Source organism: Gorilla gorilla, chromosome 8 (genome assembly GCF_029281585.2).
Source record: "Gorilla gorilla gorilla isolate KB3781 chromosome 8, NHGRI_mGorGor1-v2.1_pri, whole genome shotgun sequence".
Taxonomy (NCBI): Eukaryota; Metazoa; Chordata; class Mammalia; order Primates; family Hominidae; genus Gorilla; species Gorilla gorilla.
The window spans coordinates 108,189,518-108,214,791 of NC_073232.2; the positions used below are offsets into that span (position 1 = coordinate 108,189,518).

The following is a 25,274-nucleotide window of genomic DNA, read 5'->3' on the forward strand; positions in this document are numbered from 1 at the left end:
GGTCTTGAAGCTTGTGGGTTTCATCAGTGTCAGGGCATTGAATAGTTAGATATTTATTCTAATATTTGCAGTCTGGGTTTGTTTGTACCCAACTTTCTAGAGAAGGATTAGTAAGTATTCAAAGATAATTTTGAGTGTTGTGATCCAGTTGTTTGGTCATGCAACCATAAATGCATTAAGGGGCACCCCAAGTCCAGTAATGTGCTGACTCTTGCAGACTTGTAGAGGTACTGCCTTGGTGGTCTTGGGAGAAGACCAAGGAGATCAGGGAGAATTCCCTGGATTACCAGGCAGGGTTTCTTGTTCTATTCCCTTTTCCCCAAACAAAGTGTCTTTCTCTCTCCATGCTGAGCTGCCTGGAGTTGGGGAAGGAGTGATGCAGACACTCCCATGGCCACCACCACTGGGACTGTGCTGGGTCATACCTGAAGCCAGCATAGTGCTAGGTCTCACCCAAGGCCTGTTGGTGAGAGTCCTGAGAGTCTTGATGTTTATTCAAGCCCCAAGGGCTATTTAGTGAGCAAATGATGAATCCTGCCAGGACTAGGTCTTCCCCTTCAGTGAAGCAGGTTCCTTCCAGTGAAGCATGTTCCCTTCTGGCCCAGGGTGGGTTTAGAAATGCCACTGAAGGGTGAGGGCCTGGGGTCAGGGGTTTTAGGAATTTGTTTGGTGCTTTATTTTACTGGGGCTGAACTGGTACCCAGGTTGTAAGACTAAGTCCTCTCTGCTTTTCCCTTTTCTTTCCTCAAGCAGAAGGGCTATCTGCTTATGGGCACCACTGCACCAGGCCAGTGGTGACTATACCCTGACTACCACTGATGTTTATTCAAGGCCCAAGGGGTTTTTAATCAGCAGTTGGTGAGTCCTACCAAGCCTGGTTCTCTCCCACCAGAGCTGCAGGTTCCTTTCTGGCCCAGGATGGGTCTAGAAATGCCCACCAAGACCTAAGGTCTGGAATCAGAGACTTCAGGAGTCTGCTTGATACACTTTATTTGACTGTGGCTGAGCTGGATACCCAAGTGTGTAGTCCATTCTTGCACTGCTATAAAGATAGTACCCTTTAAAAAGTAATTTATAAAGGAAAGAGGTTTAATTGACTCACAGTTCCACATGGTTGGGAAGGCCTCAGGAAACTTAGAATCATGGTGGAAGGTGAAGGGGAAGCAAGGACCTTCTTCACATGGCGGCAGGAGAGAGAAATGCAAGCCGGGCAAATACCAGTCGCTTGTAAAACCATCAGATCTCGTGAAAACTCACTCACTATCATGAGAACAGCATGGGGGAAACCACCCCCATGATCCAATCACCTCCCACTCGGTCTCGCCCTCAACACCTGGGGATTACAATTCAAGATGAGATTTGGGTGGGAACACAAAGCCTAATCATATCACCAAGTTGCAAAACAAAGTCATTTTACTCTTCCTCCTCCTTTCCTCAAGCAGAAGGTGTCTCTCACTGTGGCCGCCACAGGTGGAAATGTGCTGGGTCACACCTGAAGCCAGCACAATACTGGGTCTCGCCCAAGGTCGTGGTGACTATTGACTGGCTACCACTGATGTTTATTCAAGGCCCAAGGGTTCTTTAGTCAGCAGATGGTGAATTCTGCCAGGATTGCAACCTTTCCTTCAGGGCAGTGGGTTCTCTTCTGGCCCGGTGTCCATCTAAAAATATTATCTGGGAGATAGTGCCAGGAGTAGGGGCTTTAGGACTCTGCTTGGTGCTTTTACTGTGGCTGAGCTGGTATCCAAGTTGCAAGACAAAGTACTCTTTGCTCTTCCCTCTTTTCCTGGAGCTGTGAGCTGTACTGCCTGAAGTTGGGGGAGGGGTGATGCAAGCACTCCCTTGGCTGCCCCAGCTGGTGTCTCACTGGATCATGTCACCCTGAGTCCACTGGCTGTGAGCCCTGCACAGTACCAGGACTTGTCCAGGAATTGTGGTCCTTGTGGGCTAGACTGCCTTTCAAATTTATTAGGACCCCAGAGTGCTTTAGCCAATGGTGGTGGGGCTAGCTGGAAGTCAGGTTCTGACTGCTGGGATGGACAGTTCCCCTCTGGCTAGGGCTTGTCTAAATGCTCCCTCTGTGGGCGCTGGCCAAATTCTGCCCTGTGTTGCTTTCCGCTATGTTAGGGGAGCAGTGAGTTCCAATGCAAAGTCCCCCAGTCACTTAACTCTCCCTCCCCCAAGTGCACAGATTCTCTCTTCCTGCCATGCTGCCTGGGGATGAGAGAGAGGTGGTATAGGCAATTCAAGATCGTCTTTCCTACTCTCTTCAGTGCCTCTTTCCTTGACATGATGTTAAAACCAGGCACTATGATTGCTCACCTGATTTTTGGTTCTTGTGAAGGTGCTTCTTATGTGGATAGTTGTTCAATTTGTTGTTCCTGCAGTGCAGATGATTGCTGGAGGATTCTATCCAGCCACCTTGCTTTACCTCGTAAGAGAGAGTAATTTCACAATATATAAAGAGCTCATACAAATTGATAAAAAGGTGAAATTTAAGAAAACAAGCAAAATCTGTGAACTGGCATTTTAAAGGAGATGATGTTCAAAGGGCTGACGAATATTTGAAAAGATGTTCAGTAACGAGAACACGTAGACACAGGGCGGGGCACATCACACACCAGGGCCTGTGATGGGGTGGGGGGCTGGGGGAGGGAGGGATAGCATTAGGAGATATACCTAATGTAAATGACGAGTTGATGGGTGCAGCAACCAACATGGCACATGTATACCTATGTAACAAACCTGCATGTTGTGCACATGTACCCTAGGACTTAAAGTATAATAATAATAATAATAAAAGATGTTCAATGACAAAACAAGATGCAAGTTTAACCCTCCCTGCTTTTTTTGCAGATGTCAGAAGAGATGGATAATATTACAGCTGAAGAAATTATAGACAAGCATCTCCAAAAAGGTTCTCAATAAGTATACCATAACTCTGATACTCTTCATTTTTATTTTTAAAAGATGTAAATGATTAACCCTGTGCCAGGGTTTCAGCTGGGAACACAAATTTCCTAAGGAATCAGTTTAAAGAGAAATTAAACTTCCTAAATAAAACAAGATGGGCATAAGGAAATAGAAAAGTCAATGGATGTAATAAACCTGAATTTCATTTTCTTTTTGTCACTGCAAACATGGAGATTCCACTGGCGGTGAGACTGTTTTAGACCACAAAGATACATAGGTGCAGAACCTGCTTCAGCAAACTTCAAATCTCAGGGAGGAAAATACATAAATAATGTTTGAGCTCTGGTTCATTCATCAAGCAAATATTTATTGAGCATGTATTATATGCCATCTGCCATTCTAAGTTATGGGAATAGAGTATAAACAAAACCAACTAGTAATTTTTAAATTTTACCAAGGAATACTGTGGTTAAACATGAAGATTCTCATGACCTATAGTTAGTTATTTAGCTTTATGCTTACCCTTTACTTCTACAAACTTCTATGTAACCTTTAAGCACTCAAAGGCAGGGAATAGAAAAAGTAAAAAGCAAGGCAAAGTGATCAATAGGTCCTCAATTTTTTACTGTACCTAGGATTGCATGATCTTGCATGATCTCTTTCATTCCATCCAGCAAACGAGCAGAAAATAACACATGGCTTAGAGTACACACAAGGGCTTGAGACTTTTTTTTTTTTTTTTTTTTTTTTTTTGAGAAACAGAGTCTTGCTCTGTTGCCTAAGGCTGGAGTGAAGTAGTGCGATCATAGCTCACTGCAGCCTCAGACTTCTGGGCTCAAGCGGTGGTCCCACCTCAGCCTCTCAAGTAGCTGGGACTATAGGCATGTATGTTATTTTTTTTTTTTTTTGAGATGGAGTTTTGCTCTTATTGCTCAGACTGGAGTGCAATGGCGTGATCTCGGCTCACCGCAACCTCCACCTCCCGGGTTCAAGCAATTCTCCTGCCTCAGCCTCCCGAATAGCTGGGATTACAGGCATATGCCACCACGCCCAGTTAATTTTGTATTTTTAGTAGAGATGGGGTTTCTCCATGTTGGTCAGGCTGGTCTCGAACTCCTGACATGCCTGCCTCGGCTTCCCAAAGTGCTGGGATTACAGGTGTGAGCCACTGTGCCCGGCCCCCAAATTTGTGTGTGTGTGTGTGTGTGTGGAGACAGGGTCTTGCTATGTTGCGCAAGCTGGTCTCAAACTCCTGGCCTCAAGCAATCCTCCTGCCTTGGCCTCCCAAAATGCTGAGATTGCAGGCATAAGCCTCCTTTATACCCTCAAAACTTTCCTTTTCTCTAATAGCTGGAAAAAGTAGGGGTCAGAAGTGTTATAATGATTTTACAAAACTATCATAATTAAAATGGGTATCCAGAGACTTATCACTCTTCTTTTTTAGATTCCTGTCTTTTCAGTTTAATAAAATTCAAGTAACCAGGCTTTGATATTTTTGTATTAGTATACTTCACAGAGATGTCTCACAGATTTTTAAAATCTGAGCTTTGTTTTTGTTTTGTTTTGTTTTGTTTTTGGCCAAAGAAGGGCTCTGGCCAGTAGCTGAGGAAGCAACAAAAGAAGGTGAGAGAGACCTACTACGTACCCATGATAATTAAAAATTTAAAAAAGAGGGCTGGGCGCGGTGGCTCATGCCTGTAATCCCAGGACTTTGGGAGGCTGAGGTGGGTGGATCACCTGAGGTCAGGAAACAGACCAGCCTGGCCAACATGGCGAAACCCCATCTCTACTAAAAATACAAAAAAGAAAGTTAGCAGGGTGTGGTGGCACACGCCTATAATCCCAGCTACTCAGGAGGCTGAGGCAGGAGAATCGCTTGAACCCGGGAGGGGGAGGTTGCAGTGAGCCAAGATGGTGTCACTGCACTCCAGCCTGGGTGACAAGAGCAAAACTCTGTCTCAAAAAAAATAAAAAAAATAAAAAAGAAGGTGATAGAGGATAGAAAAGTTGTCACAAAGAAAAACAAAAATCAGTCCTGAATGGGTGAAAGTATTTATTCCAGATGGAAAAGGGGAAAGGACATCTATTGGTCTTAGATTCTAAGCTCTCATAAGATAATAACCTAGTTTTCATAATTGTCATGAGGCTTAGAAATGCATGCAATTAAAGAATTTAATAAATACTTTTGCTGCTATTGTTGTTTAATTATAATAAAGTGTCATAAACTCTTTATTATGTTGGTTTCCTGATAGATTTAGATGCAGAAGAAAATCAAAATGTAGTAAAGACATTGAGAGGCAAAGTGAGAGAAAAGCTAAAAATTTCTAAGGTAATGCTTTTTAAAATTTCCTGTTTTCAAATTTACTATTTAAATGAGACATTTAACACAATAAAGTTTTCTTTGTCAAAAGAGAGCTGAAATTCAGTGTTAATATAGCTCCTTAATTCCTAAAGTCTTCCTCTCTCTCTATATATATATATTTTCCTTTTGTCTCATAACATCCTTATAATGTCAAACCTAAAGCCAAGAAGAGCTAGGTGATTTGGTCATGGTAATTATAAATGACATTTCAGTATGTCTGCTGATATTTCATGTACACATACCACACTTTTTAAAAGAAAAACATTGCAAAGTATTGATATTTATAAATTTTGGACAAAAGACTTATGAGCACAATTATGTCTATTTCTGTAAAGATTTATTTATGTTGTGTTTCAGATTAATAAAGGTGAAAAATCTTCAACTGAGCAGCTTATTGATAGCAAAATATATCAAAGGTCCAAGGTGAATAACTTTTCTCTTTTTTTACTTTTTAAAACAGCTTTATGGAAGTATAGTTTACATAGCAAAACTTCACCCATTTAAAGTGTATATGACTCAATGATTTCTAGTTAATTTACAGAATTGTTCAATCAATACCACAGTTTAGTTTTTATCACCCAAAAAAGATTCCTCTTTATCAGTGATTGCCCATTTGCAATCACCCTCTATTCTTACTTATTCTATAATTTTTATCCTAAAAAAATTATAATAAAATATTGTTAAAAGATAAACTTAGGAATATTAAAAGTTTAAAGAGTTTATTTGAACAGGCAACAATCCATGAATTGAGGAGTACCACTGTGCAGATGGTTAGGGCTCTACCGAAGGGGCATGCAGGGAAAACTTTTAAACGGTGCATGCGGAAGCAAGGCAAAGAAAACATTGATTGACTAGAACGGAGCAGTAGCCTTAAAGATCCTAGTTACAGATTAGTTGGCAGTTTCTGATTGGTAAAACTAAAGTTACAGTTTCCTTGGATAGGACCATTCACACTGAGTTGGGTTTGGTTTGCTTACATAGGAACTCAGGGCCCTAGAGCTGCTTCAGTCTAATAGCCTCCCAATTAATTATTTTAACAATGTTATAGGTGATATCCAACTTACAGATTTTAATCCAACTTACAGATTTTTAATTTAATGTGTAATCAATATTTGAAAATTCAATGTGTAATCACATATTTGGAACTTGAAATGACAAAACAACTCATATTTTTAGAGAGTTATATTATTTAGAGGACAAGCTAAGTAGCTGTAACAAAAAGATTCAAAGTAAAGTGTTTTCATTAAGATAGAAGTTTCCTTTTTCTCTAATGTAACAAATCAGCAATCGGGGCTGACAGGAGAGTTTTGCCATCTCCAATATGTGGTTTCCATCCGTAAGTCCAATGGCAAAGCTGTAGTTTTCCATTTGCTAGCAAAAGGGAAGTGGGGAAGAAAGAACCAAAGGATTTTAGGTTGATCTTTTAGGGGACAAGACCAGGAAACTGCATATCATATCATTTCCACCAAATGAATGTGGAAGAAGTGTCTAGGTTCTACTATTAGAGATGGGAGAAAAGACTGTAATGAGCAACTAATAGTTTCTGCCACAAGGACCTAGAGTATTTAACTGCAAATTTTAAAATGCAAGGGTTTTTTTTTTTAATTTATCTTTGGCTCCTCCACAGAGCCCCTCTTAGGTGCTTAATAAAAATTATTTTAATTAAATGTAAAGGTAAAAGCAGACTAAAAAGTGATGTTTATGTGCATGTTATTCACTCAACACATGAATTAAAACATGCCTAAATTGGATTTAATTTCACTACGAGTAGTAAAAACTATAAAGAGTTACAAAGTTTGTCAAGGTCAATCCATTGAGTATCAGGAAAAGGGGTTAAAAGGAAGAGAAATTGGCTTCTAAGAAACACGATCCCAATTACCACACAGGGATATTTGCTCAGGAAGCAGAAGATTTTAGCAAGTGATTTTGAGATGTGCAGAGGTGATGGGGGGTAAAAGTATATACTGACAATTCATATAAGCAGCATTGTTACAAGGTGAATAACTTTTAAGTTAATATGATGGCTACAGTGTAGATACAGACAATATAAAGATAAGCTTTTATCTTACAAGATAAAATCTTATAATTTTATATTTGATAAAATCTTATAATTTTATATTTTATAAAATTATATAAAGTTATATCTTATAATTTTATATTTTACATATTTTAAATTCTTTCATTCCTAGTAACTATGAGTTTTACTTATTATAGAATTGATTCCTTTCCCAAGCCTTCCTTAAAACATTTCATTTTAATATATGTGTGTGAGAAAGAAGTGATTTATCAATTCAAAGAGTCAGACAAGAGTGAAAAATGAGAGCTTCTTTGTCAGCGGGTTTACAACCAAGAATATACCACTTTTCAGACTTTTAATTGCTTCTAACTCCATGAAAGATTGTGGGCTGAGGTGGCTCTGTGTGTGTGTGTGTGTGTGTGTGTGTGTGTGTGTGTGCGCACGCCTCAACAGGACAGCACCAAAAACAAGGAGAGAAAAGAAAGTTCCACTGGAGCCAGCATTTTGGTCAAACTCTTATCACCCAGACTAGAGTGAGGAGATAGTTTGGGAAGATGGAGAAGATTCTGGCTGTATATTCTGGCTTTTCTTGCAGTTACCATAACATTAGACACAAAACAAAAATAAAAACTCATGAACCAAACAGACTCAAAGCTAAATATACCTTGATATTGTTTGCCTTGGTGCTCCCTGTTTGCTAGAGAGATAACAATTATGTTTACCATACTACAGAAAACTATTTCCTTTACTTATAAGCAGAAAGAGTGTTTATTTCAACACTAAATACTGGTTTATCATAGTTGTCTCCACAGACTGAAGTCTCATTGGATGAAAGTCTTTCATTTTTCATTCTGAGTGGTGAAGAAGGTTCAGCTTTGGGCAAGTCTTCAGAGCAGGTTGGATTTGTTTGCCTCCCTCCCACCATCTCGCTCTCAGGAAAAAATGATTCTATATTAAAAGTGCAGAATGAAATACTTGGACGGGAGATGAAGTTTTATTATTGTGCCTTCATCTTCTCTTTGAATTAAGAAGCTGTTCATAATAATAAAACCTAGCATTTATTGAGTGCACTCTGAATGCCCAGTGATTACTAAGTTTTTAACGCGGATTGTAGCATTCAATCCTCATCTTAACCCTGTGAGGCAGGCATTATGCTTATCTTTACAGGTAACGAAAATCAAGCAAAGAGGGTTAAGCCTTGATACAGCTGGAAAGTCTAGGCTGTCAGCTCAAAAGCCTGTGTTTTCTTTTTTCTTTCTTTCTTTTTTTTTTTTTGTTCCTATCCTTTCCAAGGGCCCTACATTGTTCTCCACAATCTCTACTACTCCTCATGGTCTCCTCATTCTTCATTTCTCCTAATCCAATCCCAAGCCCTCCTTCTAGTCAGTCCCTCTCAGTCCCCCTCAAACTGTGTAGTCTCCCTGTTTCCCTGGGGTTGCCCTTTCCTCCAGTCCTACTTAGCCTCACTGGTCTTTCCCATTTCCTCCTGACTTGTCTCCCTATCTGCTCTTGTTCCTGGACACTTTCTTCAATTCCTGTGTACCTTCCAGTCTCCCTACAGTTTTCTTGAGCCCCCTGCTACCCAGTACCTCTTATTCTCAGTAGTTCTACATAATGTCTTTTGACACTTCTTGGTCCCTCCAGATCCCTCAGGTCCCCCTGTCAAGTCCCTCTGGGACCCCCATTTGCCTTCCTACTTCCACCTCCCAGTCTCTTCCAGTCTCCTTTCTTTGCATTCTGCTCCAGTCCTTTCATTCTCATTTTGTTATTGTTGTTTTTCGCACAATTAAAAAAAAAACTCTTAAAATTTTGAACAAGTAAAACATACACAGTATAAAAATGTAATGCAGAAAGACACAAGGAAGAAAATAAAAATCATCTGAAATCCCACTGCCCTAAGATAGTCACTATTATCATTTTTTCATACTTTTCTCTATGCTTAGCCCTGTACATGCACACACACGTTTTTATTACTGTTATACTTTAAGTTCTGGGATACATGTGCTGAACTTGCAGGTTGGTTACATAGGTATACAGGTGCCATGGTGGTTTGCTTGCACCCATCAACCCGTCATCTACATTAGGTATTCTCCTAATGCTATGCCTCCCCTCGCCCCCACCCCGACAGGCCCTGGTGTGTGATGTTCCCTTCCCTGTATCCATGTGTTCTCATTGTTCACCTCCTACTTATTAGTGAGAACATGCGGTGTTTGGTTTTCTGTTCCTGTGTTAGTTTCCTGAGAATGATTGTTTCCAGCTTCATCCATGTCCCTGCAAAGGACACGAACTCATCCTTTTTTATGTCTCCATAGTATTCCATGGTGTATATGTGCCACATTTTTTTTTATTCAGTCTATCATTGATGGGCATTTGGGTTGATTCCAAGTCTTTGCTATTGTGAGCAGTGCTGTAGTAAACATACGTGTGCATGTGTCTTTATAGTAGCATGATTTATAATCCTTTGGGTATATACCCAGTAATGAGATTGCTTGGTCAAATGGTATTTCTGGTTCTAGATCCTTAGGGAATTGCCACACTGTCTTCCACAATGGTGGAAGACACTCCCACCAACAGTGTAAAAGCATTCCTATTTCTCCCCATCCTCTCCAGCATCCATTGTTTCCTGACTTTTTAACGATCGCCATTCTAACTGGTGTGAGATGGTATCTCATTGTGGCTTTGATTTGCATTTCTCTAATGACCAGTGATGGTGAGCTTTTTTTTCATATGTTTGCTGGCTGCATAAATGTCTTCTTCTGAGAAGTGTCTGTTCATATCCTTCGCTCACTTTTTGATGGGGTTGTTTTTTCTTGTAAATTTGTTTAAGTTATTTGTAGATTCTGGATATTAGCCCTTTTCAGATGAGTAGATTGCAAAAATTTTCTCCCATTCTGTAGGTTGCCTGTTCACTCTCGTGATAGTTTCTTTTGCTGTGCAGAAGCTCTTTAGTTTAATTAGATCCCATTTGTCAATTTTGGCTTTTGTTGCCATTGCTTTTGGTGTTTTAGTTATAAATCCTTTGCCCATGCCTATGTCCTGAATATTATTGCCTAGGTTTTCTTCTAGGGTTTTTATGGTTTTAGGTCTTACATTTAAGTCTTTAATCCATCTCAAGTTAATTTTTGTATAAGGTGTAAGGAAGGGGTCCAGTTTCAGTTTTCGGCATATGGCTAACCAGTTTTCCCAACACCATTGATTAAATAGGGAATCTTTACCCCATTGCTTGTTTTTGTCAGGTTTATCAAAGATAAGATGGTTGTAGATGTGTAGCATTATTTCTGAGGCTTCTGTTCTGTTCCATTAGTCTATATATCTATTTTGGTACCAGTACCATGCTGTTTGGTTACTGTAGCCTTGTAGTATAGTTTGAAGTCAGGTAGCGTGATGCCTCCAGCTTTGTTCTTTTTGCTTAGTATTGTCTTGGCTATCCAGGCTCTTTTTTGGTTCCATATGAACTTTAAAGTATTTTTTTCTAATTCTGTGAAGAAAGTCAATGGTAGCTTGATGGGGATAGCATTGAATCTATAAATTACTTTGGGCAGTATGGCCATTTTCACGATATTGATTCTTCCTATCCATGAGCATGGAATATATTTCCATTTGTTTGTGTCCTCTTTTATTTAATTGAGCAGTGGCTTATAGTTCTCCTTGAAGAGGTCCTTTACATCCCTTATAAGTTGTATTCCTAGGTATTTTATTCTCTGTGTAGCAATTGTGAATGGGAGTTCACTCATGATTTGGCTCTCTGTTTGTCTGTTATTGGTGTATAAGAATGCCTGTGATTTTTGCACATTGATTTTGTATCCTGAGACTTTCCCGAAGTTGCTTATCAGCTTAAGGAGGTTTTGGGCTGAGACGATGGGGTTTTCTAAATATGCAATCATGTCATCTGCAAACAGAGACAATTTGACTTCTTCTCTTCCTATTTGAATACCCTTTATTTCTTTCTCTTGCCTGATTTCCCTGGTCAGAACTTCCAATACTATGTTGAATAGGAGTGGTGAGAGAGGGCATCCTTGTCTTGTGCCAGTTTTCAAAGGGAATGCTTCCAGCTTCTGCCCATTCAGTTTGATATTGGCTGTGGGTTTGTCCTGAATAGCTCTTATATACATTCCATCAATACCTAGTTTATTGGGAGTTTTTAGCATGAAAGGGTGTTGAATTTTATCAAAGGTCTTTTCTGCATCTATTGAGATAGTCATATGGTTTTTGTCATTGGTTCTGTTTACGTGATGGATTATGTTTATTGATTTTCATATGTGGAATCAGCCTTGCTTCCCGGGATGAAGCCCACTGATTGTGGTGGATAAGCTTTTTGAGGTGGTGTTGGACTTGGTTTGCCAGTATTTTATTGAGGATTTTTGCATCGATGTTCATAAGAAATATTGGCCTGAAATTTTCTTTTTTTGTTGTGTCTCTGACAGGTTTTGGTATCAGGATGATGCTGGCCTCATAAAATGAGTTAGCGAGGAGTCTCTCTTTTTCTATTGTTTGGAATGGTTTCAGAGGGAATTGGTATCAGCTCCTCTTTGTATCTCTGGTAGAATTCGGCTGTGAATCTGTCTGATCCTGGGCTTTTTATGGTTGGTAGGCTATTAATTATTGCCTTAATTTCAGAATTTGTTATTGGTCTATTCAGGGATTCGACTTCTTCCTGGTTTAGTCTTGGGAGGGTGTATGTGTACAGGAATTTATCCATTTCTTCTAGATTTTCTAGTTTATTTGTGTAGAGGTGTTAATAGCATTCTCTGATGGTAGTTTGTATTTCTGTGGGATCAGTGGTGACATCCCCTTTATCGTTTTTTATTGTGTCTATTTGATTCTCCTCTCTTTTCTTCTTTATTAGTCTGGCTAGTGGTCTATTTTGTTAATCTTTTCAAAAAACCAGCTCCTGGATTCATTGATTTTTTGAAGAGTTTTTTGTGTCTCTATCTCCTTCAGTTCTGCTCTGATCTTAGTTATTTCTTGTCTTCTGCTAGCTTTTGAATTTGTTTGCTCATGCTTCTCCAGTTATTTTAATTGTGATGTTAGGGTGTTGATTTTAGATCTTTCCCACTTTTTCCTGTGGGCTTTTTGTGCTATAAATTTCCCTCTAAACACTGCTTTAACTGTGTCCCAGAGATTCTGGTACATTGTGTCTTTGTTTTCTTTGGTTTCAAATAACTTATTTATTTCTGCCTTAATTTTGTTACTTACCCAGTAGTCATTCAGGAGCAGGTTGTTCAGTTTCCATGTAGTTGTGCAGTTTTGAGTGAGTTTCTTAATCCTGAGTTCTAATTTGATTGCACTGTGGTCTGAGAGACTGTTACGATTTCCATTCTTTTGCATTTGCTGAGGAGTGTTTTACTTCCAATTATGTGGTCAATTTTAGAATAAGTGCAATGTGGTGCTAAAAAGAATGTATATTCTGTTGATTTGGGGTGGAGAGTTCTGTAGATGTCTGTTAGGTCCACTTGGTCCAGAGCTGAGTTCAAGTCCTGAATATCCTTGTTAATTTTCTGTCTCATTCATCTGTCTAATATTGACAGTGGGATGTTAAAGTCTCCCATTATTATTGTGTAGGAGTCTAAGTCTCTTTGTAGGTCTCTAAGGACTTGCTTTATGAATCTGGGTGCCCCAGTGTTGGATGCATATATATATTTACGATAGTTAGCTCTTCTTGTTGCATCAATCCTTTACCATTATGTAATGCCCTTCTTTGTCTTTTTTCATCTTTGTTGGTTTAAAGTCTGTTTTATCAGAGACTAGGATGGCAACCCCTGCTTTTTTTTGCTTTCCATTTGCTTGGCAAATCTTCCTCCATCCCTTTATTTTGAGCCTATGTGTGTCTTTGCATGTGAGATGGGTCTCCTGAATACAGCACACCAATGGGTCTTGACTCGTTATCCAATTTGCCAGTCTGTATCTTTTAACTGGGGCATTTAGCCCATTTACATTTAAGGTTAATATTGTTCTGTGTGAATCTGATCCTGTCGTTATGATGTTAGCTGGTTATTTTGCCCATTAGTTGATTCAATTTCTTCATAGTGTCAATGGTCTTTATAATTTGGTATGTTTTTGCAGTGGCTGGCACTGGTTTTTCCTTTCCATATTTAGTACTTTTTTCAGGAGCTCTTGTAAGTCAGGCCTGGTGGTAACAAAATCTCTCAGCATTTGCTTGTCTGTAAAGGATTTTATTTCTCCTTAGTTTATGAAGTTTAGTTTGGCTGAATATGAAATTCTGGATTGAAAATTCTTTTCTTTAAGAATGTTGAACATTGGCCCCCACTCTTTTCTGGCTTGTAGGATTTCTGCATAGAGATCCACTGTTAGTCTGATGGACTTCCCTTTGTGGGTAACTTGACCTTTCTCTCTGGCTGCCCTTAACATTTTTTCCTTCATTTCAACCTTGGTGACTCTGGCGATTATGTTTCTTGGGGTTGCTCTTCTCGAGGAGTATCTTTGTGGTATTCTCTGTATTTCCTGAATTTGAATGTTGACCTGTCTTGCTAAGTTGGGGAAGTTCTCTTGGATAATATCCTGAAGAGTGTTTTCCAACTCAGTTCCATTCTCCTTGTCACTTTCAGGTACACCAATCAAATGTAGGTTTGATCTTTTCACATAGTCCCATATTTCTTAGAGGCTTTGTTCATTTCTTTTCATTCTTTTTTCTCTAATCTTATCTTCATGCTTTATTTCATTAAGTTGATCTTCAATCTCTGGTATCTTTTCTTCTGCTTGATCGATTCAGCTGTTGGTACTTTTGTATGCTTCACGAAGTTCTTGTGCTGTGTTTTTCAGCTCCATCTGGTCATTTATGTTCTTTAAACTGGTTGTTCTAGTTAGCAGTTCCTCTAACTTTTTTTCAAGGTTCTTAGCTTCCTTGCATTAGGTTAGAACATGCTCTTTTAGCTCAGAGGAGTTTGTTATTACCCACCTTCTGAAGCCTACTTCTGTCAATTCATCAAATTTATTCTCTGTCCAGTTTTGTTCCCTTGCTGGTGAGGAGTTGTGATCCTTTGGAGGAAAAGAGGCGTTCTGGTTTTTGAAATTTTCAGCCTTTTTCTGCCGTTTTTCCCTCATCTTCATGGATTTATCTACCTTTGGTCTTTGATGTTGGTGACCTTCGGATGGGGTTTCTGTGTGGACATCCTTTTTGTTGATGTTGATGCTATTCCTTTCTGTTTGTTAGTTTTCCTTGTAAGAGACCCCTCTGCTGCAGGTCTACTGGAGTTTGCTGGAGGTCCACTCCAGACCCTCTTTGCCTGGGTATCACCAGCAGAGGCTACAGAACAGCAAAGATTGCTGCCTCTTCCTTCCTCTGGAAGCTTCGTCCCAGAGGGGCACCCACCAGATGCCAGCGGAGCTCTCCTGTATGAGGTGTCTGTCGACCTTTCCTGGGAAGTGTCTCCCAGTCAGGAGGCACAGGGGTCAGGGAACCACTTGAGGAGGGAGTCTGTCCCTTAGCAGAGCTCGAGCACTGTGCTGGAAGATCTGCTGCTCTCTTCAGAGCTGGCAGGCAGGAACGTTTAATCTGCTGAAGCTGTGCCCACAGCCACCCCTTCCCCAGGTGCTCTGTCCCAGGAGATGGGAGTTTTATCTATAAGCTCCTGACTGGGGCTACTGCCTTCCTTTCAGAGATGCCCTGGCCAGAGAGGAGGAGTCTAAAGAGGCAGTTTGGCTACAGCAGCTTTGCCAAGCTGTGGTGGGCTCTGCCCAGTTTGAACTTCCCCGTGGCTTTGTTTACACTGTAAGGGGAAAACCCGCCTACCCAAGCCTCAGTAATGGCGGACGCCCCTTCCCCACCAAGCTTGAGCGTCCCAGCTCGACTTCAGACTGCTGTGCTGGCAGTGAGAATTTCAAGCCAGTTGATCTTAGCTTGCGGGGCTCCGTCGGGGTGGGATCCACAAAGCTAGACCACATGGCTCCCTGGCTTCAGCCCCCTTTCCAGGGGAGTGAACGGTTCTGTCGGTTCTGTCTTGTTGGCGTTCCAGGCACCACTGGAGTATGAAAAAAAAACAAAAAACAAAAAACAAACAAAAAAACCTCTTGAAGCTAGCTCAGTGTCTGCCAAACAGCCACCCAGTTTTGTATTGAAACCCAGGGCCCTGGTGACGTAGGCCCCCAAGGGAATCTCCTGGTCTGCAGGTTGAGAAGACCATGGGAGAAGTGTTCCTCATGGCACAGTCCCTCAGGGCTTCCCTTGGCTAGGGGAGGGAGTTCCCCAACCCCTTATGCTTCCTGGGTGAGGCGTTGCCCCACCCTGCTTCTGCTCACCCTCTGTGGGCTGCACCCACTGTCTAATCAGTCCCAGTGCGATAAGCCAGGTACCTCAGTTGGAAATGTAGACATCACCGGCCTTCTGCGTTAGTCTTGCTGGGAGCTGCAGACTGGAGCTGTTCCTATTCCACCATCTTGCCAGCCACAGAGTTTTTTGTTTGTTTGTTTTGTTTTGTTTTGTTTTGAGATGGAGTCTTGGTCTGTCACCCAGGCTGGAGTGCAGTGGCATGACCTCAGCTCACTGCAACCTCTGTTTCCTGGCTTCAACCGATTCTCTTGCCTCAGCCTCCCAAGTAGCTAGGATTACAGGAGTGTGCCACCACACCTGGCTAATTTTTGTATTTTTAGTAGAGATGGGGTTTCGCTGTGTTGGCCAGGCTGGTCTCAAACTCCTGACCTCAGGTGATCTGCCCACCTCGGCCTTCCAAAGTGTTGGGATTACAGGCGTGAGCCACCACATCTGGCCACACAGTTTTATATAAACAGAATCACAGTAGTAAATGGCAATTCCATTTTTCCAGTTGCTCAGTTGAACCTTGGTCTCATCCTCAGATTTCCTTTTACTCAAATGCTTCAAATCCAATTTCTTACAAACCCTGTTGGTTCTGCCTTCAAAGTATTCCCAAATCGGACCCACTTTTCACCAGCCTTTCTGGTACTTCACCATAGCCTCTCATCAGAATCACTGCCACTGTCTCCCTCTGTATTCACTATTGTCCCTGTAGTCCATTTTCCATACCATACAGTCATCACAGTGACCTTGTTAAAATCTGAGACAGATTTTTTTTTTTTTTTTGCTTACACTTTCTAATGGTTTCCTACCTCATTGACAATAAAAGTCCTTACAGGGGGGACCTGGTCCCCTTAGCACCTCTCTGACTTTATTTCATTTTTCACTACTCTCCCGTCTGTCGTCTAACACCAGCCACATTGGCTTCCTTCCTGTTTCTCATTTACAGCAAGCTCCTGCCTCAGGGCCTTTGTACCAAGGTGTCTGCCTAGAAAGCCCTTTCCTTTTCCGTAAGCTGTGTCCTCCGCTAACTTTGGATTTCTGTTCAAATGACATATTATTATAGATGCTATGCCTGACAACCCTGTCTAAAATAGTACCCCCAACCTACCCAGCCCAGCATTCTCTATCATCTTACCCTGCTTTATTTTTCTTCATAACACTTATCACCACTTAACGTATATTTCTGTGTCTATTTGTTTATTTTCTTCCTGGAATATGTTAGGCACACAATGAATATTTGAATGAATATTGATTAAATGGGTATCAAACTTTCCTATGCTCTTAATCAGTCATCTGACTTCCCAGCATCCCACAATTTGGGTTAAGATAGGCTTTTCTGGAAAAACAAAAGTAGGCCGTGTCTCTGATCCTCCCACCCAGCAGAGTATGCCAGGGCTAGGTGCTGTGGCTGTGGCCACTTTTCCTTCTTGTAGGGCAAGCATAAAGATATTAGGTCAGTAGGAGTAAAGAGTGGGGCAAATGGGCTTCTTGGGTATGAGGAAGTCAAGGTTTAGATGTGAGCTGTTTAGAGAAGTTGTTTGGAAAAGCTATCTGCCCTGCAGCTAGTGACTACTGTCCCCATCACAGAAAGGAGAATGCTACTTCTTTTGTAAGAGGCTGAGTTTGAGTGTGGCACCTTCCTGCTGGGAGAAAGGGGAGCCCTCGTTCCAGATATCTCATCTGGGCAACCCAGAGTGAGGCCTGGGGTTACTTTCAGAAGGTTCTGCTTGTCACACCACAGTTAACAAGGCATGTTCCTGTGAGAAGGGGCAGGGACACTACCCCTTTTTTACTGCACAAAACTCACTTGTATCCATCTAGACTTATATCTTCTGACCCCATTCACCCTATCACACAATAGCCAACAGCACACACATTGCTCTGCTGTGAGCTTCCTAGTGAAGACCAAGAAAGTGATCTGGGATAGCAGCTGGACTCAGACTAAGTGAGGAACAGTTGAGCAGGTAGGACTTGTATTGGTCCAGATCACAGCTTGTCTCAAGCTAAAAATATAGGCAGATTGGGTAGGGCTCATAAAAAAAGACCCACAGAGTCATAACTCAGAGGCTAGAGTCCAAGATGAGAGCCCAACATAGTCTACCATCAGGGCAGACCTTAGCTCTGAAGGCAGGTGGAAAGCCCTGGCCCACACAAGGGGTGTTATAAAGGAAGCTTGGTTATGAGAGCTCCAGTTGGAGCAAAGAGGCTTTGTAGTCTACAACTGGGATCTTCAAAGAGAGCCCCCATGTGGAGATCCGCCAAATCTTGCTCCTAGATGTTGGCATACTTTATTTAAATTCTGAAAAGGATATCATGAAGATTTCTGGATATAAAATATTATCCTGATTTCATGGCAGGGATATAGGAGGGAGGGTATGATGATATGATTTTATATGAACCTAGTTGATGTTTAATGACATTACTTATTTAACTTTGTCAGTATTGATCGAGGCCATGTAGAGATTATCTAGTCAAAGGAATTCTGTGATTAACTTTTTAAATTTTATTATTTACCCTAAATGTGTGTTTTTGAAAATTGAGGGATTTTTGTCTGACTCATACACTGTCTCTGTTGTTCAGTATGTGTATATTTCAAATTAGACAGATAAAATCATCCAAAATAATGATTTTGCTTTCATGAATAGACTCATATTAAATTTATGAGTATGATATATTCATTTTAATATTTAGTAATGTATCTGTTTCCACACCTATGTTCAAATTGTTTATAACCTTTATGTATATCATATATCAGAATTTCACTATAATCACTCTACTAGACTTCTATGCTGAATCTTTACTTTTCTTTCTTCTTTCTTTTTTTTTTTTCATGAATACCTTGTAGAAAAAAGCATGCCTACTCTACAGCACTTTAGGTGGTACTGTTTTCTGAATGATGGGGAAAAAAAGGATTTAGGGTCACATGGTCTGATATCTTTGGACCCTGCCCTACACTGTGTATTCTCAGTAGTTGAAATATTACAGTTGAGTATCTCAGAATATTTTCCATAGGGGAGGAAAGGCTATTTCAGCAGTCTTTCAGTGAAGAATTGCAAAGATGGGCTATAGAAAAATCATATTGTGTAATACTAAACCTTAAATGAGTTCTAAATTCAGTGAAATTTCATTGTAACACAAGTTCAACTGGAACTTGTTCTGTGGGTGGCAGGATCAGACGCACAGTTCACAGTAAGGTTCCAGTACATTTCATTTATTTGCATATTAATCATTGGAGACAAGCATGTAAACTTATTTTCCTTTTTGGTATTCAACAGAGACCAGTAAACCATAGTTATCCCAAATGCTTTTCACTTGGTGTTAATTTACAAAATGTTGCTGAGAGTGAAGAGGAAGAGTTTATGAAAGAATTCATTTTGACAGATATACTCAAAGTAAAAGCTGCTGACTATGAAGATGATCAAGAACAAATAAAAAAACAGAAGGCAAATATTTTTGTACCAAGTAGTTCTCCAGGTAACATTCTTTCCCAGTAAAATATTCAAGTCATTAATGAATTATGTTATGGGATAATAGCTTTACTGTATGCTGGATAAATAAAAAGTACTGATCTAAAATTATAGTAACTTTTCTATATTTGTTTTTCATGACTTCCGTGAATTAAGGGAACTGATTAAGAGAACTCATTCTTCATTTAAAAAATGTACATATATAGGCATATGTATTTATATATATAGAGAGAGAGAGAGCGAGAAAGTGAGAGAAAGTGAGAGAGAGGCTTTCTGCTAGACTTCAGTAGTAGGGTGTAATTATAGTTGTTTGTACTACTTATTTGGTCAATATCCATTTAATATTTTGGACTTTAAAGTAATATCTAAGTTTTATTGTTATTAAGTGGTCAACCAGCGCAAACTGCCAAAAGATATGATGCCACGTATTTTAGAAGATGAAGGATTCTATATTCAGAGAAAGCCAGAAATATATAAAAAGACCTGCAACAAAATGGAAAATCGCCTGCTTAAACTAGAAGAGGCAAGTGCACTACCTAACAAGTTAAAACACTGGCTACTATGTGACTTATTTAGCAAAATATTTAATTACTATACTTAAATATTTTTGATAGGGAAAATGTTGGTTTGGAGAAAGTGGAGAAATAATGTCATTACCTACACCTATTAAACAGTCATGGAATTTCAGACTAAACGTAAGGAAGGAACCTTTAAATCCATTACTTAAGACCATATACAGGAAGGTAACCAACAACAATTTATTTGTAATTATGGTTAAAATTCTTGTAATATCAATTATAGCTGGTGGTTTTATGGTGTTGATTTATCCTTTAAAGATACTAAGTCTACTAATATAATGTCTAAATCATGATGAAATGTTAAATAGCCCTTAAAATTATAGTTTCAGGGAATATTGAATGATATGGGGAAATGCTCAAAATAAAATCTGAAGTGAAAAAAGCAGAATGCAAAATTATGTATGGTGCTAATTTTACAAAAATAATGAATAAATGAATGATACTCAAGGTAGCCACTATTATAACTTCTACCACTACATTACTCTTGTCTGTTAGTTTTACCTATTTTATATAAATGGAATAATAGAATAGGTACTCTATATTGTTGTGTACAGCAATAGCTTGTTCATTTCTGTTGCTGTATAGAACTCCATAGTATGAAAAATACGTTTATTTATTAACCATTCTTTTATTGATGGATATAAGTTACATCCAGTTTTGACTATTACTAATAACACTACCATGAAAATTTGCACATCTTCTGATAACTGTGTGTGTATGCATTTTCTATTGGTAAGTATCTCAGAGTAGAAATGCTGGGTTATAGGTTTGTATATGTTTAGTTTTACTATGTAGTGCCAAATGATTTTCTAAAGTGGTTGTACCAAACTATACACAAACTAAGAAGTGTGTGAGAGTTTCAGCTGCTTTATATTCCTGTCAACATTTGGTATTATCTGTCTTTTAAATCATAAATTGTACATAAATTGTATTTCATTGAAGTTTTAATCTGCATTTCCCTAATGACTAATGAAACTGAACACCTTTTCATGTCTGTTGGTTATTAGGACAGCCTTTTTTATGAAAGCTTGGTTAAGACTTTTACCATTTTTTTCTTATTGGATTGCCTGCTTTTTCTTATTGATGTGTTGATTTCTGGATGTGAGCCCTCATATAATGTACTCTATGGCTAATTTTCTCACTGTCTGTATTAGTCCATTCTCACATTACTATAAAGAAATACCTGAGACTGGGTAATTTATAAATAAAAGAGGTGTAATTGGCTCATGATTCTACAGGCTGTACAGGAAGCATGATGCTGGCATCTGCTTGGCTTCTGGGGAGGCCTCAAGAAACTTCTGGGAGGCCTCAGGAAACTTGCAATCATGGTGGAGGGCAAAGAGGGAGCTGGCACTTCACGAGGCCAGAGTAGGAAGAAGAAAGAGAAGAGGGGAGGTGCCACCCACTTTTGAATGACTAGATCTCATGAGAACTCTGTCACCAGAACAACCCCAAGGGGATGGTGTTAAACCATTCATGAAGGACCCACCCCCATGATCCCATCACTTTGTACCAAGCCCCACCTCCAACATTGGGGGTTACAACTCAACATGAGATTTGGGTGGAGACACAGATCCAAACCATATCACTCTTAATTGTGCTTTTTGATGGGATATTCTTAATTTTAATGTAGTATAATTTACCATTTTCTTTTTCTTTAGGGTTAGCACCTTTTATAGCCTGTTTAAGAAAGTGTGCTTACTCCAGGTCCCAAAAGTATTCTTCTGTTTTTATTCTAAAAAGTTTATTGTTGTACCTTTCTCATTTAGAGTTACCACCCATCTGGAAAGTACTTTCTATGTATAGTGGTAGGTAGGGGGTCATATTTCATTTCATCCACATGGATATCCAATTGACTTAGTACCATTTATTGAAAAAAATCAATAAACCTTTTCTCATTATAATTCATTGTCATCTTTGACATTAGTCAGCTGACCATCTATGTCTTTAAAAATAAAGGACTAGTCAATGGAAAGACATCCCATGTTCATGGGTTAGAGGACTTAATATTGTTAAAAATATCCATACTACCCAAACTGATCTGCAGACTTAGAGCAATCCATTTCAAACTCCCAATGACATTTTTTTACAGAAATGGAAAAAAAATCCAATAATTAATAAGGAACCACAAAGGACCTTCAAGGTAGAAGCTTTATATTCCTGACTTCAAAATATATTACAAAGCTACATTAATCAAAACAGGATGGTACTGGCATAAAGACAGATATATGGACCAATGGAACAGAATGAAGAGCCCAGAAATAAACTCACGTATATACAGTCAAATGATCTTCAAGAGGGTGCCAAGACTACACAATGGGGAAAAGATAGTCTCTTCAACAAATGGTGCAGGAAAGACTGGACATCCACTTGCAACAGAATGAAATCAGACCTTTATCTTACATCATACACAAACATCAACTCGAGATGGAGTAAAGACTTAAAAACAAGACCTGAAACTATAAAACTCCTAGATGAGAACGTGGAGGAAAGCCTTTATAACATCGTTCTTGGCAGTGGTTTCCTGGATATGACACCAAAAGCGTAGGCAACAAAACAAAAATAGAGAAGTGAGACTACAACAAACTAAAATGCATCTGTTGCAGTAAAGGAAACAATTACCAGAGACAGAAGGCAACCTATGGAATGGGAGAAAATATTTGCAAACCATATATCTGATAAGAGATTGAAATCCAAAATATATAAGGAACTTATTTAACTCAGTAATAAATTAAAAAATGGGAAAAAGACTCGAATAGACATTTCTCCAGAAAAAACCAAAGATGCATACAAATGGCCAACAGACATATAAAACATGCCTAACATCACTAATTGTCAGAGAAATGCAAATCAAAACCGTAATAAGATATCACTTCTCACCTGTTAGGATGGTCATTATTTAAAAAAAAAAAATCCCCTGAAAATAACAAGTGTTGGCAACAATGTGGAGAAATTAGAACCCTTGTACACTGTTGGTGGGAATGTAAAATGGTGCGACCACTATGGAAAATGGTATGGAGTTCCTCTGCAAATTTAAAATAGAACTGTAATATGATCCAACAATCTCACTTCTGGGTATTTATCCAGAAAAATTAAATTTAAGATTTTGAAGTGATATTTGCATTCCCATGTTCATTGCAGCATTATTCACAATAGCCAAGAGGTGGAAACAACCTAGCTGTTCATTGACAGTTGAATAAAGAAAACATGGTGTATGTAGCCATAAATAATAAATCTTGTCATATGCTAAAACATGGGTGAAGCTTGAAGATGTTATACTAAATGAAATAAGTCAATCACAGAAGAACAAATTCTGCATGATTCTGCTTATATGAGGTATCCAAAGTAGTTCAGCTTCACAGAAGCAGAAGGTAGAATGGCGGTTGCCAGGGCTTGGGGAAGAGAGAAATAGGGAGTTGCTGTTCAAAGGGTATAGAATTTCAGTCATGCAAGATGAAAAAGCCCTAGGGATCTATGGTACAACATTGTGCTTATAGTTAATAGTACTGTAAACTTAAACATTTGTTGAGGGTAGATCTCATGTTTTGTATTTTTTACCACAAAAAATAGGACCATTCAGATTTTATATTTTCTCTAATTTGTCTTCTACTTTTGCTTTTTAAAAAATTCTTTTTTCTCTCTGAATTTTAGTTTGCATATATTCTATTGACCTGTCTTAACCATTCACTTATATAATTTTCTGCCATATTTTATCTCCAGTTAAATCCACCCAATGAGTTCTTTCCCTTTATTTCTTTTATATGTTTAAAATATCCTCTTCTTCACCTTAAGAAAAAGATTTGGTAGTGTTTATTTGCCCTTGTGTTCTTTCTAGTATAGGCTTAATTTCTAAATTTTAAATTTTTCGCCATTTTCTTTCACCTAATTTCTGAGTTTAATTCTGATTTATGTTTTTAAATGTCATATAACTTCCATATAAATTCAGCTCACTGTGAAAACCACATTTCTATTTTTATCTGGTTTTGGATACCTTTCTGGTGTGCTTTGATTTCCTGTAGGCTGTTATTTTGCTGTTTATTCTTTTTTCTTATAGAAACTTTGATGGATTTAATCTTGATCCTTTTCTACTGCTTATTTTTATATAAAATTATTTTTCCTAAACTTTTATAAAAAGGCTCAGTTCAAATAACTTTTCTATTTTCACAGACCTGTTGTTTTTGTGTCGTGTTAAAATATATTGTGGCTGGATTTCTGAAATGTCTTGGCTCTATTCCCTCCCCCAGATTTTTTTCTGGACCTCCTCTTTCCTTAATTCCTGTGGTCCCCGTACTTCTTAGTTTCGATTTCACTCCCAGTAGTTTCTATTCAGTGTGAAGCCTCATTCTGAAAATTCCTGGGAACTAGATTCCTGCAGCTCCTTCAGTCCTTAACCCGACCATCCACAACTGGAGTAGACAAAACCTGTTCCAATTTTAGCTGCTGTTTTTAAGTTGGCCTGCTGTACTTTCTGGTGCATTTCTGTTGGCTCTTTTGGACTCTCGTCAGGTCTATCAGATGTTCCATTGCTTCTCTCTGCTATCTCCCACACAATTGCCAATGCTATTCAGACCTTCTGAATATTGATGATTTGTCTTCACTCACTTGTGTTTTGGATTTCATGAGGCATTTCTTGAGAACTACTTCTATTATAAATCTTGTCCATGGATTTTTGGTTTTGCTGTCTAGTTGCTCTGCCTCTTTTAATATAGGAATTTGGGAAGATCTAAAACTGTACTGCCACCATATTTTCAGAGCAGCCCATCTGCTGACTTCTTAATTTTACATATTTTCAATACATTTTTTGCTTGAAAGTGTTCATTTGACATTTAATTCTTCTGTAAATATTCTAATTTTCTTGAGATATATTTAGTCTTTTCATGGGTTTTTGCTGCTATTTTTAATACAGTAATAATAGCTACTTTAAAGTTCATATCTGGTAACTCCAATATTTGGATCACTATGAATCTTTTTATTATCTATTTTTTCTCTTGGTTTTGCTCATTTAGTCTTGCCTCTTATTATGATAGGCGATTTTTAAAATTGTATTCTACATTATTATATATGAAAAATTATAGAAGCCCAAGATGATGTTATCTTCCACCAGAAATGTTCCATCCTTTGCTTTGTTAAGCGTATTGAGGATGATCATCTTCATCCAACCAGGGACTTAACTGATTTAAAGACTGAATTACAGTTTTGTTAAGGCTCATTCTGTATCTATATTTTCCGTTTACCTAGTATTTTCTCTGCTTGACTGCAAGCAGGGCAGGGTTTTTGTTTTGTTTTATTGGCTTGTTTTATAATTTATTGCTAACACCTACCCAAATGCCTAGCATTGAACGAATGCTTATATTATTTGTAATAGAACTCATCACCTCAGTCACTGTATGCTTTTAGGGTCCTAATATAATTTAGAAGATAAAGACTGACAGAAGAAGTTCACTGGCATAATCTTAGAAAATGTTATTTCCTACAAGGTGCTTATCATACCATGAGAGACTAGCAATGTCTCTGCCCCATCCTAATTCATAGTGGAACACAGTTGTCAAGATTTTATAAATGGTACCACCATACCAAACATTACAATATCTTCATGTATTTTCCCAGTTGGCTTACTATAAAAGAATCTATCACCATTAAAATATAAAAACATAAAAGAATAAAA

At 38.8% G+C, this 25,274-nt stretch overlaps 1 protein-coding gene across 1 annotated transcript in view; it reads left to right on the plus strand.

The window, feature by feature from the left end:
* Positions 1–25,274, plus strand: part of CC2D2B (coiled-coil and C2 domain containing 2B) — a 124,785-nt gene that overhangs the window by 11,634 nt on the left and 87,877 nt on the right. The window contains 7 exon segments of the mRNA XM_019034433.4: positions 2,857–2,917; positions 5,166–5,242; positions 5,633–5,698; positions 8,093–8,188; positions 18,840–19,038; positions 19,418–19,554; positions 19,646–19,774. Coding sequence (XP_018889978.4) covers positions 2,857–2,917; positions 5,166–5,242; positions 5,633–5,698; positions 8,093–8,188; positions 18,840–19,038; positions 19,418–19,554; positions 19,646–19,774 — 765 coding nt within the window.